The sequence below is a fragment of the Dreissena polymorpha genome, chromosome 4 (genome assembly GCF_020536995.1).
Source record: "Dreissena polymorpha isolate Duluth1 chromosome 4, UMN_Dpol_1.0, whole genome shotgun sequence".
In the NCBI taxonomy this organism is placed as follows: Eukaryota; Metazoa; Mollusca; class Bivalvia; order Myida; family Dreissenidae; genus Dreissena; species Dreissena polymorpha.
This window is the reverse complement of record NC_068358.1, coordinates 90,274,026-90,288,454: the sequence shown is the minus strand read 5'-3', so window position 1 is coordinate 90,288,454 and position 14,429 is coordinate 90,274,026. Positions and strand designations below refer to the sequence as shown.

The 14,429-nt window shown below is 34.1% G+C and overlaps 2 protein-coding genes across 2 annotated transcripts; one reads left to right on the top strand and one right to left on the bottom strand.

The window, feature by feature from the left end:
* The first annotated feature begins 915 nt into the window (after window positions 1–915).
* LOC127878588 (uncharacterized) lies at window positions 916–2,779 on the top strand. Its single transcript, XM_052425114.1, has 4 exons — window positions 916–1,086; window positions 1,440–1,508; window positions 1,958–1,986; window positions 2,550–2,779. The coding sequence occupies exons 1-4, from the start codon at window positions 1,010–1,012 to the stop codon at window positions 2,777–2,779; spliced, it is 405 nt and encodes a 134-aa protein (XP_052281074.1). The 5' UTR covers window positions 916–1,009.
* Window positions 2,780–5,001: 2,222 nt separating this feature from the next.
* Window positions 5,002–5,747, bottom strand: LOC127878586 (uncharacterized). The gene is made up of 2 exons (XM_052425113.1): window positions 5,607–5,747; window positions 5,002–5,268 (listed from the first exon to the last, which is right to left on the bottom strand). Exons 1-2 carry the CDS (start codon window positions 5,745–5,747, stop codon window positions 5,002–5,004), a joined length of 408 nt encoding a protein of 135 aa, XP_052281073.1.
* Between the last annotated feature and the right edge of the window lie 8,682 nt (window positions 5,748–14,429).

The following is a 14,429-nucleotide window of genomic DNA, read 5'->3' as shown; positions in this document are numbered from 1 at the left end:
CAAACGTGTAAGCCTGTGCCTCTTTTCTATGTGCCTCTAGACGAGCCAAATTAGCATGGTCATAGAGCTTAGAAGGCTTAATCTCTAACCACTGGAATAAACAATAGAAAGACATTATCGCAACAGACAAGTAAATACAGAATTAAGCAAAACTCCGAAAAGACTTGACCTATAAACACTGCAAACCATAGAACAATATTATGTTTAAGCAAGTGCTCTGTGGTCTGAGACCAATGCCCCCAAAACAGGGCCTTGACACAGGATTTTTGACAACATAACTAACCATAAGAGTTAATCTTATTCTAGAAGTGTGACTAAGCCACTAAAATACGGGTAATTAACTATCCAAGGCCAATGCAGATGGGAGGTATACAGACAATTAGTCAATTCATTGGCAAGTTAATGATTGGGAACAATTTTCACACTTACTGTGACAGTTACCTTGACCTTTTACCAAGTTACCCCTATTTCAAAATGGGTCATCTACTGTTCAAGGCCAATTCACATGGGAAGTATCAAGCCAAATAGTCAACAGGTTGACAAGTAATTGATCCGAATTTTTTTATTCGTAGTGTGACAGTGACCTTGACGTTTGACCTAGTTATCCAAATTTAATGATATGCTTGTTTATCTTTCTGTGACATTATGTAATGTTGGATCATGCATTGGTATTTATCTTTCGATATCCCTATAGACAAAGTACTAGTATTTGTACAGCCGGTTTAGACGTTTCATTAGATGTTTAATTATCAATTTACCTTTAATTTGTGGTGTGTTTTTATGTTTTCCGCGTGTTACACACTGATAATTCCACATTCAGTCATCACTCTAATGAATGCCAGATGCAGATAAACACATTGCCATTAGTTTTCGTATTGTGCTTTGACAGACAAAATGGTGTTCCATCCTGAATTATATTACCAACAACCACAGTTGGGCATTGGGTCAGTGTGATCATGGGGAGCTAGAAGAAGAGCGTGAAGGGAAGCAATGGCTAAAGCGTTCCTCCATGGTAGTAGATGATCTTCAAAAGCAAGTGATGGACAAAAGGCTTCTGCGGACAATTCCCTACTATGTCACATGCCAGTATGAAACCATCGTTGCACAGTAGTACTAACTTAGTTATCTAGAGCTTCATACATCCAAAGATCATTAATCCTACACTAGTAGACATCTTTCATAAAATGATTGTAAAGAAAACAAACTTCTGTGAAAATGTCTTCATTAAAGTTTTATTGTGATAATATCATATATCTCAAGCTTAATGGACGTCTGACATTTAGAGCCCACTTGTTACACTATGATACTCAATAATAGTTCACAAAAGAAGCACCAAAATCAGCTCTTATCAAAATGTTTGTTGCATTGTATTACTGAATCAAAAAATTGTTTTAACAACACTCTGTCCATGTAGATATAAACTGTAAACAATATTACAGGACAACGTCAGAATTGGAATCATTCAACAATCATCTTTTGATCTATGCTCCAAAGCGGAATGCTTTAAGGTAAATAAGATGTTTTTATGACCCCGAAGGAGGGCATATAGTGATCGCACTGTCCGTCTGTCTTTCCGTCACACTTTACGTTTAGGTTTCGAAAAAAGCTCATAACTTCCATGTCGCTTCAGATGTAACCTTCATATTTGGTTTGGTATGCATGTGTACATGGACAAGGCCTTTCCATACGCACACACATTTGACCCTTTTGACCTTGACCTCAGGGTCCGCGTTAAAGATTCGAAATCTGAAAAATGCTCATAACTTCTATTAATTGTTTTTTGGGGGCATATGTCATCCTATGGAGACAGCCGTTTGTTGTTATTGATGCAAGTTTTACTGCACAAAGAGTTGTCTTATAAAAATGGTTACATTATATGTGAGATTTAATACATTGATATATTGGTATTTTACAGAAGAATGTAATTGTTCATTGACTATTCGAAGCACTTTGACAGGACTCAGCTTGCAGACAAGGATGGAAATCCAAGTTAACATAATGTGTCAGGCACAACCAAAAACACCACCATCTTCATTGTTGTCAACATATTTCAGTTGTATTTTTGAAGAAAAAAAACTTATCATTAACCCTTTTCCACTCAGAAGCAAAGTGAAAATGGATATGTGCAAACCGTATAAAACCAGAACCGCCTGCGAGTAACTCGCAGCCTGTTAAGGCTTTATGCTGTTTGCTGCACATCAGTATCTAAGGGTTGGAAATGAGGCCTTTAAAATTTGAATCTGGTATAAAAGGTCTTTAATTAAATTAAGCTTTCGAAGGGACTACAAATGCGTCAAAATACGTATCTAAGTGGTATAGGGTTAAATATGTTAATGACAAAAGCATTTTGATATATGTGTTTGCTGTAAGAATGTTTATTTTACAACTTGTTAGTTCATTAAGTAAGTGCACTTTTACTGCAGCTGTCTTATCACAGATTGGTAAACATATCATATGACGACTGTTCATTTTAATAAAATATGCTTTAAATTGGGTAGCACTTATGTGGCATTCTTTCATATATAAAAAATAACTGAAGCAATTTGATTTCAGGTGGAAAAGAAGCTTCTCTAAGGCAGCAAACAACTGGTCTGTAAAACCTGTCAAGGAAGTCAAACAGTACAAGTACATTCCAGACCTCCTGACCAAGATTGCAGGCGTGTACCTTGCAGGGGAAGACACCTTGCGCTCGGCTGTAAAAGTGGACCCCCTAGACCCTCGCCGAATTTCTGCACATATAGCAACAATCTCTCCAAAACCTCAAAACCAACGAAGATAATTGCAGAGAGTCTTGTTTTCAGAATCAATAAAAAGAAGTGAAACAGAATTAGTTTACTATTGCATAGTGATGATGATTGAGAAAAAACAACTACTTACATTCATTTGGTAGATTTTTGAACTGTAAATCAAGAGAGATTTCAGGATCCTAAAACCTATCTGACTAGATTGAGCCATTGATAATTGTGTTTGAATTGGCCCATCTCTGTTATTTGTGATGTATATTCTCTGTATGTGAAGACTAGACAGGTTATAAGAACAGCTAATGTCAATTAAGCTTTATGTACACACCACTGAGAAATCAAATATTTTTTTACACTGAGAATGTTTTTTTTTCCTTTTTTATCAGAAATGTTGAACATGTAAAAGTTATTTTGTGTTATAGAACATATATGACTTCTTTCAACATATGCTATTGGTTATGTATATAAGCAATAACATAAAACAGTCACACAACATATTAACTTTTTGTTAAATGAATAGGTGCTTTGTAATTGAATGATTGAGAAGTTTTGTTTCATTTGCTGGTATGGCGAGCCAAAGTGACTTGACAATGTGATAGTAAGGCAACATTGGTTGTATTAGGAGCAAGGATGTTATCTTTATGGGGAGGGACCAGACTTTGTCTTTGGTTGTTTTGGGTCCATGAATTTTCCATATAAGTATAATTTATAAACTTTTGTGCTGTACCACAGGAAAATACAGCATAAACAAATTTAATATCTTCAGTTATTTTTAGCTCTGCTGTTTTTTGATAAAACCCGAGGTATTGTCATAGCCAGCTCGTCGTATATGTCGTCCGCTTCGTGCTAAAACCTTAACATTTTGTTAACCTTTTGAACATTGGCTCTAAAATCAAAGTGCTTCCACCGACAAATTTGAAACTTCATATGTAGCTGCACCGTGATGGGTTCTACATGCCACACCCATTTTGGGTCACTAGGTCAAAGGTAAAGGTCACTGTGACCGCTAAAAAAATAATTCTGACAATCTTTCATTTAAAAAAATGCATCCGCAACCGAGCGTGGCACCCGTTCTGCGGTACTCTTGTTTAATTACTACTAACTACATGTTTGAACTTGTGGAAAGCTTATCACCAATCCTCTATCCCCATACATACTAACACATTTTGATTTTGAAATTTTGGTCAACATGAATTAAGTTGACTAGCCCTTAGCAACTACATGTGATGTCTCAGATTACAGTGGTTGGAAGCGTGAATTGTAGCTTAATAACTTATACATACTTATAACTTACTGTATGTAATTATTTTGCATTTAATGAGATCATGTATATTTTATGAATATGAATTGGTACAGGGCTTTGTTTAAATTCAAAATACCTATAGCCATCAGACTCATCACTATCCATTGATCTGTCATTTTAGATCTCACTACAACACAATAAATAAGATGGGCATCACTGCATGAAAAATGATCTGTATTTATGCAAGCCTTACATTCTCCCTTAATACGCCGTATTTAGGTAGATATAGTTGATGTAAAGTCTGGTATAGAAGTCCATTAAGCTTTCCTCCGCTGCAATGGAAATCCATTACCCTATTGTTTGTCCACATCAAACTAGGCACGGACCATGCCAAACTTTAATCACGCTGTTTCATTTTACCATTTTGCATTGAATGAAGGTGCCAACATAACTGTGACTATTTCCATGTTGCAGGATCCTATGGTATGCATACAATTATAGTTTCATGAATACAATCTTGTGTTATGATATGTTTTTATCCCTGTATTGTTGTTTAATCTTGTGGTGAACAACGATGTTATTAAACTGCGTGGTCAGATATGACACAAGTAAAACAACAAAAAAGTAGTTTTCTTAATTTCTTTGACACTGAAATATTACAAGAATATGCTATTTTCATAAACTTGTATACAGAGATTAAAGCAATAACTACTTTAAATTATTGCAACACATGGCAAACAAAATAATAAAAACTGGCGTTATTCGTTTTTTTATGTTTTAAAAAGTCAAAAGACACTGGTTTAATTGTACATGAAAAGACATTAAAACAATCTTTGAAATGTTGTGACATTAATGAAGGTAACAGTAAATAAAGTTCCTGGTACATGTACATATTTGACAAACCGATTCTTTTATTTTGAAAGCCAGACTTGAATTTTAAATTCACTTAACTATTTTATTGCCAGTCCAAGATCAATGATGATTCATAACTAGAGGTCTGACATCCGACTCGACTTTCTACCAGCCAACACCATGCCTAGCTGGTATAAATCCAGTGTATTGGCCAATGTCACTAGGAAACTTCTCCCTGATAATCTTGACGCAACATGCTGGCACAGTTCTCCTGTCAGACCGCTCCAGTTGCCCATACATCCACAAGACATACTGTCGGTATGCAGCATGTCGGAATGCTCTATTCGAGTCCTCAACAGACTCGGCCTGGAGGGCGAAAAACGTCTGCTGAATATGCAGGGCCATTGTGTCGGTGACCATCAACTGCATCTCCTGTGCAACATACATATTCAATACGTTCATATTTATTTGTGTAAGTGTGTGTGTGTGTGTTTTGTGTTAAATTGAAAAATATTAAAATAGATTATTGGTATCCACATCAACAACAGCTCTTGCTAAAATACAATGCATACAATTTACAAGTAAACAAAAATCTTATAAGTGTTTGTATGACAATTCTTAAAACAAGAAAGTTCAGTTACAGTAGTGCCAAGAAATTCAGACTTAATTATTTTACTATGTACGAATTCATATAGCCAATAAGTTGTTGGGTATATTTTGAAAAAACACACTCACTGGTCTCAGATTGTTACAGTGCTGGGGCGCCATACCACAGCACCGTTTGTCTTCATCCCGCTCCATAACGGGGCATTGGGTGCACACACACCATCTAGGTTGTGCTGAGGGTCCAGGCCTAGGAGGAACGTGTCGACCTGTTGGCTGTTGGCGTCTGGACAGCACAGCAGCAACATCAAGAATCACTGCCGGCTGTCATTCTACCACCTTTTTCAGCAGCTCCAACCTCTCTTCATAGGTCATTTTCTCAATCAGGTCCTGTTTTTGTAATAAATAGAATATGTTGATAAAAAATGTGAAAACCTTTAAGACCTTTTTTTGCTTTATCTAATTTCAAACTTATGTAAAACATATCTTTCTTCCGAAACACAGTAAAGAAATCTCGATGCATAAATTCAGTTTTTAAAGTAATGAAGTTAAGTGATTGTCAGTGCTTGAGCCGGCTGAGTTGGTTAAATTGTAATAAATAACTATTTTAATTTTTTTTTTTTGATCACTTGAGCCTTGTTCTGAGAAAACTGGTCTTAACGCATGTGCGTAAAGTGTCATCCCAGATTAGCCTGTGCAATTCGCAAAGGCTAATCAGGGACTACACTTTCTGCCTAAACTTGATTTTTGGTCAGCAGGGACTTCCTTGAAACTAAAAATACCATAAAAGCGGAAAGTGTTGTCTCTGATTAGCCTGCGCGGACTACACAGGCTAATTTGGGACGACACTTTACGCATATGTATTAAGCCCAGTTTTCTCAGAACGCGACACGCTTAATCATAACATTCTATTTTACCAGAATATTAAATTTTTATAACATAAGTATACATTTTTCTTTTATTATTTTTGGGGGAGGGTGTTGGGAATTGACAATTTACACTTGAATGTCAAGGGTAATGATAATGTTCAAAAGTGTTGAAAAAAGCTCTGCATTTCTTTAATTTCTATCACTCTTAAGGAATAAAATTATATTTAATTAATTAAGCAGAAGACAATAGCAAAAAGGGGTATATTTTGTACACAAATGTGAGCCTCACATGTGCCTTGTCTTTTTTTTTTCCTGCTGCAATTTTCGATGACGTTCTTCTTCATCTTCAGTGTATTGCCTCCCTCTAAACATCACCCTGCCTCGTTGTCGACCTCCTCTTTTTGCCCCTCTCCCTCAGCCTCTGCCCCTTCCTCTCACTGTTTCCGTCTCCTCTTCACTATCAGAAGCAGGAGTCTCCTGTGAAGAAAAAGATAGATCACAAATTTAGTTTGTGGCCAAACACAGAAAAGGAAAGTTGTTTATGTTTATGTTTTTATTTCATTGTCATTTCTTGGCTATATGTTCAATACTTTGAAGGGGCGTATCAAATTAAGCGTAAGCAAAGTAAAGTAATATTCAATACAATAAGCATTACAAGGCACTTTTTACCTTGGCCATAACGACATAGCAGTACTTAAATTTTCATTACACTCATTGCGATCGACTACTAACACCAACACCACTTTCGCATATAAAAAAATGGAAAATTTATTACAGTTACACCTATTCTACAAATTGTTTTCAGATTGATGTTTTAAAACAACTTTTAAGCAACTATCATCATGTAAAAAGGTAAATTTCTGCAAATTGGACACTATTTTAACATTTTTAAACTTGTATAGTTCAACCGGAATCATAAAAATATCGTTAAACTGACTTTTACAAAAATAAACTTACAGTTTCGATATCTTTAAAATCCAAGGCCAATTTCGCGTTCTTTCTTCTTACTGGTCTTGATCGTACTCGAAGACTTCTAGTACCATGTTCCTAAACATATATAATTTGTTTAATTGCTGGAAACATTTATCTATTGAACGTTATAGATTTTGAACCCCGAGTAAGGGAAGTTACTGAATTGACACAATGCGCCCAACTAAACACCAAAATAACAAAACATACTTGCGATTATCGTTTTGTTTGTATATATTACAAATTTGACCTTGAGACGATCCCGAAAATGGTTATTATGAAGCATAAATTAATTTACTTAATTAATTATCAATTACAGTATGCTGCACAAAAAACGCAGAATAACGCCTTAGAAAGATACACTACATTTTCGATATATAAAATACACTAATTAAATTATATTGTTAAAAGAAATCCAAAACAACACTTACTTCTTCGGTAGCTGAATTCGACGACGCCATTTTGACTTTGACTTTGCGTGGAACTATCACGTGAGACGTCATATTTTTAGAATAGGATATCCGCGATATTTTTAAAATATAAATGCCCTCGTTTCGGTAAAAAAATCATATGAAAATATGAAAACTTAACAACATTTTCAAATAATGTAATATACCAGTTGTGATATTTTAATCAATATTAACTAATAATTGTAAAACAATACGGTATTTTAGAGCTTTTCTTTTCTTCGGCGCCGTGGTTGACCGTCCCTTTAAAGTTGAGTTAATGGTGAAGGCTTTGTGTCTATACTATGGCCAGTCCAAATGAATGTGAATCTGTTTCGGAGATATGAAACTGGATTTAAATGCGAATTTGAATTATTTTGTTCGGAAAATTGCAGAAAATCGAACGAAAACAGCTATCGTTAACAACCTCACATTAATATTTCGAGACCATGGTACGTGTCGTCAAACATGTTCACAAAATAAAATGCCTCAAATATAAACAACTAAACATAGAAACACAGAGCAAACACAAATATCTATTATTATATGAGGTTCTTAAAATAAGATTTTTTTACCGAAATTGATAATGCTAGAATGTTTACCTAAATTTACACAATTTATACGTAGAATGTCCGTGTAGATTGGATCCCACCAATCGATAACCGAATGCAGTAAAAAAAAAGGGGTAACGTTTAGACAATAATCTGTCTTTACAATGTGCATTACAACACGTCTGGTAGGAAGCCATTTCGCAATAGACAGGAACTATCGTGATGACATAAGAGCCGTTAAAAAGCGACGCTGGACATCAATTACTGGAGCTGTGCAAATTCTCATTACTTGTAATTTGGAACTATGTGTGAAAAATGATATACAACTAAATGGTAACAATAATTTCGTATATATTAAAATAAAATCGGTGTGTATATATAATGATAATGTTTGCTTTCGCGGGACACATGAGTATACATGTTATTGAGTACAAAGAAATGCTCGTAAATAAGCCAATACATTCATGTATAGTTTTTTCTAATGTGTTTTCAGATACTATGTTTACAATCAAATTATTTAATATTGCTACATGTTAAATGTATATCCATTATTTCTTTAAATATCACATACTTGTTTTTTCAAAATAACTACATATTTATTTTCGTCGGTGACCTCGAATTGTGCCGTATGGTTTCGTCACAATAAATGAGATTTTGAGACTGATTAAACTGTCTAGAGGGTTATCTTGTAGATTATTTTTTGTTCTCTAACAGACTTCTTTCAACATAAAATCAATTACAATGTACGGAAGTCTATTCTTAGGTTTCCCCAAGCAAATTGGCAGATTAATGGTCATGGCCATTGGTCATAAAAATATATAAGGAATAGTCACAACAAGCTACTTATTTCTATTGAACACTATAGCGTTATTTATATAAAGGAGTTCTGCGAGATAATCATAGGGAATCGATTTAAGTCCGATTCATCTATCAATTCTTATGTTCATTACATGTCATTGCTCTAACACAATACTTTTTGTGAATAGCTGAAAGTTAAACATTACTTCTCAACAGTACTCTTAAACATAATTGGGAAGATGTTTTTTATCAATTATATTCAAATTATTGTTAATGGACGATATATTTTACTTAGATGTTTGCGTGACCTTATCATAGTATGTGATTACTCTTTAGGAGAGTCAAATAGTGTATTGGTTATTTAAAGAAATTTAATTCCGTCGAAAGATTTAGCTACTTTCAACCTTTAAAAATGTCAACATATTTTATGTTTCTTTATCAAAACAGTTAGACACTTTTGTTATAGATACTAGTGTAACCTTCTTATATTAATAACCTCGAAGGTCAACGTCATCTAACCCCATCCAGTGGCGTAGCCAGACCCAAACTTTAGCCGAGGCAGTATCTTAGCTCATTGTAGGGGGGAAAAATGTGTATGACTACAACGTCTCTGGTGCGTTTTAAAGGCCCTTTACACCACATTCTTTAACTAAATTATCGGAATCGTGGACGCTACATAATAACGTTTAGTATCAATAAAGATAACAAACAAATCTTCTACGTGATTATTGTCAATTTAAGATTATGTTACCATAAACGGTGTTTGAAGTGACAATGATGCAACAACCTTTACTACAGAAAAATAGTCATATAGTTTATTTAAAGTCAGATAGAAAAAGAAAACAAAGAGACGCAGCTCTCTCATACAAGCCATAATATGTATATGGATACTATAATGTGCTTTATATATTTATCATTGAAATACTAAAATAATATAGATCTACCTTATAATGTGAAGAAAACAGATATATCAAACATTTTAGCGAATAATGTTAAATATATTATGAAAAACTTTTTCATTGTCTTAACATGTTTTATTATGCTTCAGCTTTTAAATATCAATCTTCTTGAACGCTAATTCAACTCTCCTGTCTCCAGTCGAATCCCACATTTGAAGAATTTGTTTTCGATCAACTGGAATGTGTTTATGCACAAACATTTAAGCGATGCCATTGACATGCTACTATATATTAACATTATATTTACTTTAGATATTATTCGTTATGAGTTTCTTTATTAATTTTATGTTTGAGCTTACATCAAATCAGCTTGTGCAAACTTGCTGTTGTAGTTCAGACAAGTTCACCGTGACAAAATTCATTGACGATTTTAGACGATAGGGCCCTTAAAATTGTTTTAATAAATTAAACCAAACGCGTTTTCAATCATAAGCACATTTAAAAAGGATCATTGATGAAAAAGTTATTTGGAAAAAAAGCCGGCCCTACTGGGGTTCGAACCAACGCAGTGACAATATGATAGGGATCAATGTATTCAGATTCTGACGCGTTACCGATAGCGTCAAAGGGACGTTGATAATCATGATGAATACAAATAATTAACTTAAATCAGTAACGTTTCTGGCCATGTGTTTCAATTTTCTTGTGTAAAATTTTGTTTTAGCACTGCGTCATCATTTTTTGTCAGGTATATCATCAACTTCATTGACTATTAAAAAGAAAAGACTTGAACGTCTTTATATAAAAAAAGTTTAATACGCGGGATATCATAATTTGAAAATTCTAATGTAAACAAAGATTTTAACCACCTGAAACGGTCCCGGATTTAACTTGACGCCGGCCATAAAGAGAAGAATACCAAATAAATCCGAAAACGCCAACCACCCGAAGTGTGTCTAGGTATCTATATTTATCTATAGTTAAACATAATAGATAGATAGGTCCAAAATAGACCCAGACCTGGCCGTAAAACACCCGATTCTAGCTCGGTACGTTCCGATGTCCACCATGATTATACAAACGATGTGTACAGTGCGACGCTTTGTTTGATATACGGATTTTCCAAATCATTTTGCTGAGCCATTGTGGCATCAATTGAAGTTATTAAATTGAAATAATTATCTGCCACAACATGAACCAATTGTACTCAATTATAATATTTGTTTGTGAATATCATAGTGCCTAAAACTCATTTAATTGCCTCAATATCATATATCATATATAGATTTTATTATTTGACATACATTTTCCTTTTTTTTCCTTGTAATCACAACATTGCTCTGCAAATTTTAGCCGAGGCAACTGCCTCGATGTGCCTCAGCGTGGCTACGACGCGGCCATCCTGTGAACGTGTTGATTCCTTTCAATTATATGCTAAGCGCTATAGACTTATTGTGTTGGATAATGTATATAATCTTTATATGTATATTATCCTAACTCTTTAAATTGAGCGTTTTAAAAGAAGAGCGTATCCAAAAATATGATAAACATACACCGTTTCACAAGTAAAACTATGACAGAGGATAGTGCAGAGTGTTTTACCCATGATTAAACTTATTCAGTAATACCATTTACATTATGTTTAACGATTTTCTCCCTAAAACACGTAATGTGTTAATTAAACACTGGGATCAATTACCATTATGAGACAAGGAAAGTGCGGAGTAATTAAGTCCTTTTTGACCTAAATGTTCAGTGTCTTCTTACAGTACTACGTATAATGTTACTGGTTTGTCCTTTGAATTACATTCTGTTATGTAATTCACGCTTCTTAACAAACGTAAAAGTTGTAATACAGTGTAAATAATGAGAAACCATATATTTGATACCAGAAACTTCTGTAAAAATTGTATTTCGAATGTTGCTATAGATTTTTGATCTACCGACGACTCATATAAAATCTGATTTCACGCTTATATCTGCAATGTTGTTGACATATTATATACCGTGTATATAAAGAGACTATTTAAAGTGTACAAGAATTACAGGACGAACAGGAATAAAATGGCGGCCAATAACAAATAGATATTGAATATGCAATGACTGCGCATGCGTGATACGTATATATATATCTGGACTGCAAACTCTCCAACGATAAATTCCAATAAGTTTGTGTTTCATTTGTTTAAATAACTATGTTGCCTAACAATAATCATTCATTTTTCTCCAATTAAAAAACAAACATTTCCACAATGGCAGAAACTTTCTCGAAGCATAAATACATGCCGTTCATACTGTATCAAAATGTCATTATACAAATTGAAATCAAATATATATATATATATATATATATATATATATATATATATATATATATATTGTTGCAAATAGAGTCAAGCAATTGGCTGTTGTTGTTAATATGTCTCTCATGCTTATCTAATCCTAATATTACAGATATGATTTACAGAACTTGCTAATGCATATTAGCATCATGACATCAATATGTATTGGTTCATAGGAACGACCATTTAAAAGTCCTTTAAAATGGGCCAAATTTATTATGAATAACTTTCGGCCTTAATAAGATTCTATTATGTTTGTTTATAACCCTGACATCACATGACTGATTATCCGATTGTTTGCCAATACTTTATATATATAAGTAAATATAAATACGTAGAATACAATTTGGCACGGCGCGCACTAAGTGTTAAAGCTTCAATTAGGCCGACCAATGACACGATGAACCTCCCGGCCTTAAATGCCCAATGACATCTTTGGATCTATGGACGCAATCTAAGGCCTCAAAAATGATCTTGTCTTAAACGATACCATTTTCGTCGATGCTCCTGGCTTCAACGTTGCTTCTTGCATTGCAAATACCAATGTTTTGTATCTTAGTTATTCAAAGATGCCTATTGCATGACATTCATCAATGTATTGTAACTTAATTCTTCAACGATGCATATTGTTACTTGTACCTAAATTCTTTAAGTCTTTACAAAGTGCCTCTTCTCGAGCACGCTCTAAGGTAACCGCCTTCCACGAGGGTTACCAATGCCCGGTCCCTCTGAAGTTGACCTGCTTCGGTTCCTCCCGCTTCTTCAAAGATTTTTTTGCCTTTATGTCAGTGTTAGCCGGAATGAAAACCTACACGTCGCTTCACTTACCTGGCCGATTATATGCTTGTTGACATATAGAGCTTCCCTAGGTATTTTAACCATTCGTGAGAAAATGTAACTTAGACGCGGTAAGCGAAGTAAAGGAATTGAATCAAAGTTATCATCAACCGTTAAATTGTTCACAGAATCATGTATTTTTCTTCAGTGGATCCATTCAGCATAACACTAAGAGGTAGACTGTATATCGTAGGTGTGTATTGTTCGTGCGTGTGTCCTTTAAAGTTTGTGAGGTTCTTCCGCCTCTTAAGGTCCATTATAAGAGGGCTCGGTGCTCCTAATTAATAAATGAATAGACTCAACGAAATTAACTAATATAGCACTAAACAGATTTATTAAGAAGTTTTTTTAAATAACGATGGTCCATTTTGGTGAGCTTCTAGAATAGTGCTGCTGCGTTTTATGTACATCCGCAACAAACATATTTGAACTAAAAGTATTTTAAAGAAGAATAGAGATCAAACATATTCTCCATATCAACACAAAAACAAGCAAAATGCACAGGAATAAATATCGTCATATTAAAGTAGTCAACACTATAGAGAGCATGAATACAATTAAAATAATGTATCAGAGTTTAATCGTGCATTGTTGTTAACGACGATATTATGTGTATGGGAGTAAAGTATTCGCGTCTATATGCGCTCCCCTAATTATTATGTTCTGTTTTTCTATTAACGTAACTGCTGCATTCTTGTGCAGTAAACGATGCATTGAAAAATCTGACTTATATGTTGTCTTACTACGACATGGGACCATTATTAAAAAAATATTACTGGCAAGGCATATCTAAATCAGCTAAATAGAAGAAATGGTCAATTCTGATAATTAACTTTATTTATTAAATTATACTTTAAATTTATGATTTATTGTTTTACTGACCATCAATTAAAGAGATTGTTTGGGTTAAATATTGCCTTCAATAAACGTACCAAAATAAATCCCATCTTTTGTACTGTTCAAAGTCTTATTTACATTTTCCATCTAATATCTTAGCGTTTGAAAATGTGGAACATTAATGATACAAACACATTTGATAAATTATTTGTGCTTTACCATCGTCAATAAAATAAAGTTATAAAGCACAATTACGTCGTCCACCGTTTAGATAATATCCGAATAACAATGACAATCGACACAAAATGACCATATTTTATTTAACCCCATTTAGGGCTTATTTGTTGAGCGTTCACACTCGTAACATCTTATTTGCTAACATAGGCAAACTAGTAAACAGCAGAGGATGCCCAATGCTTAGAACTCACACATGACATTAAAA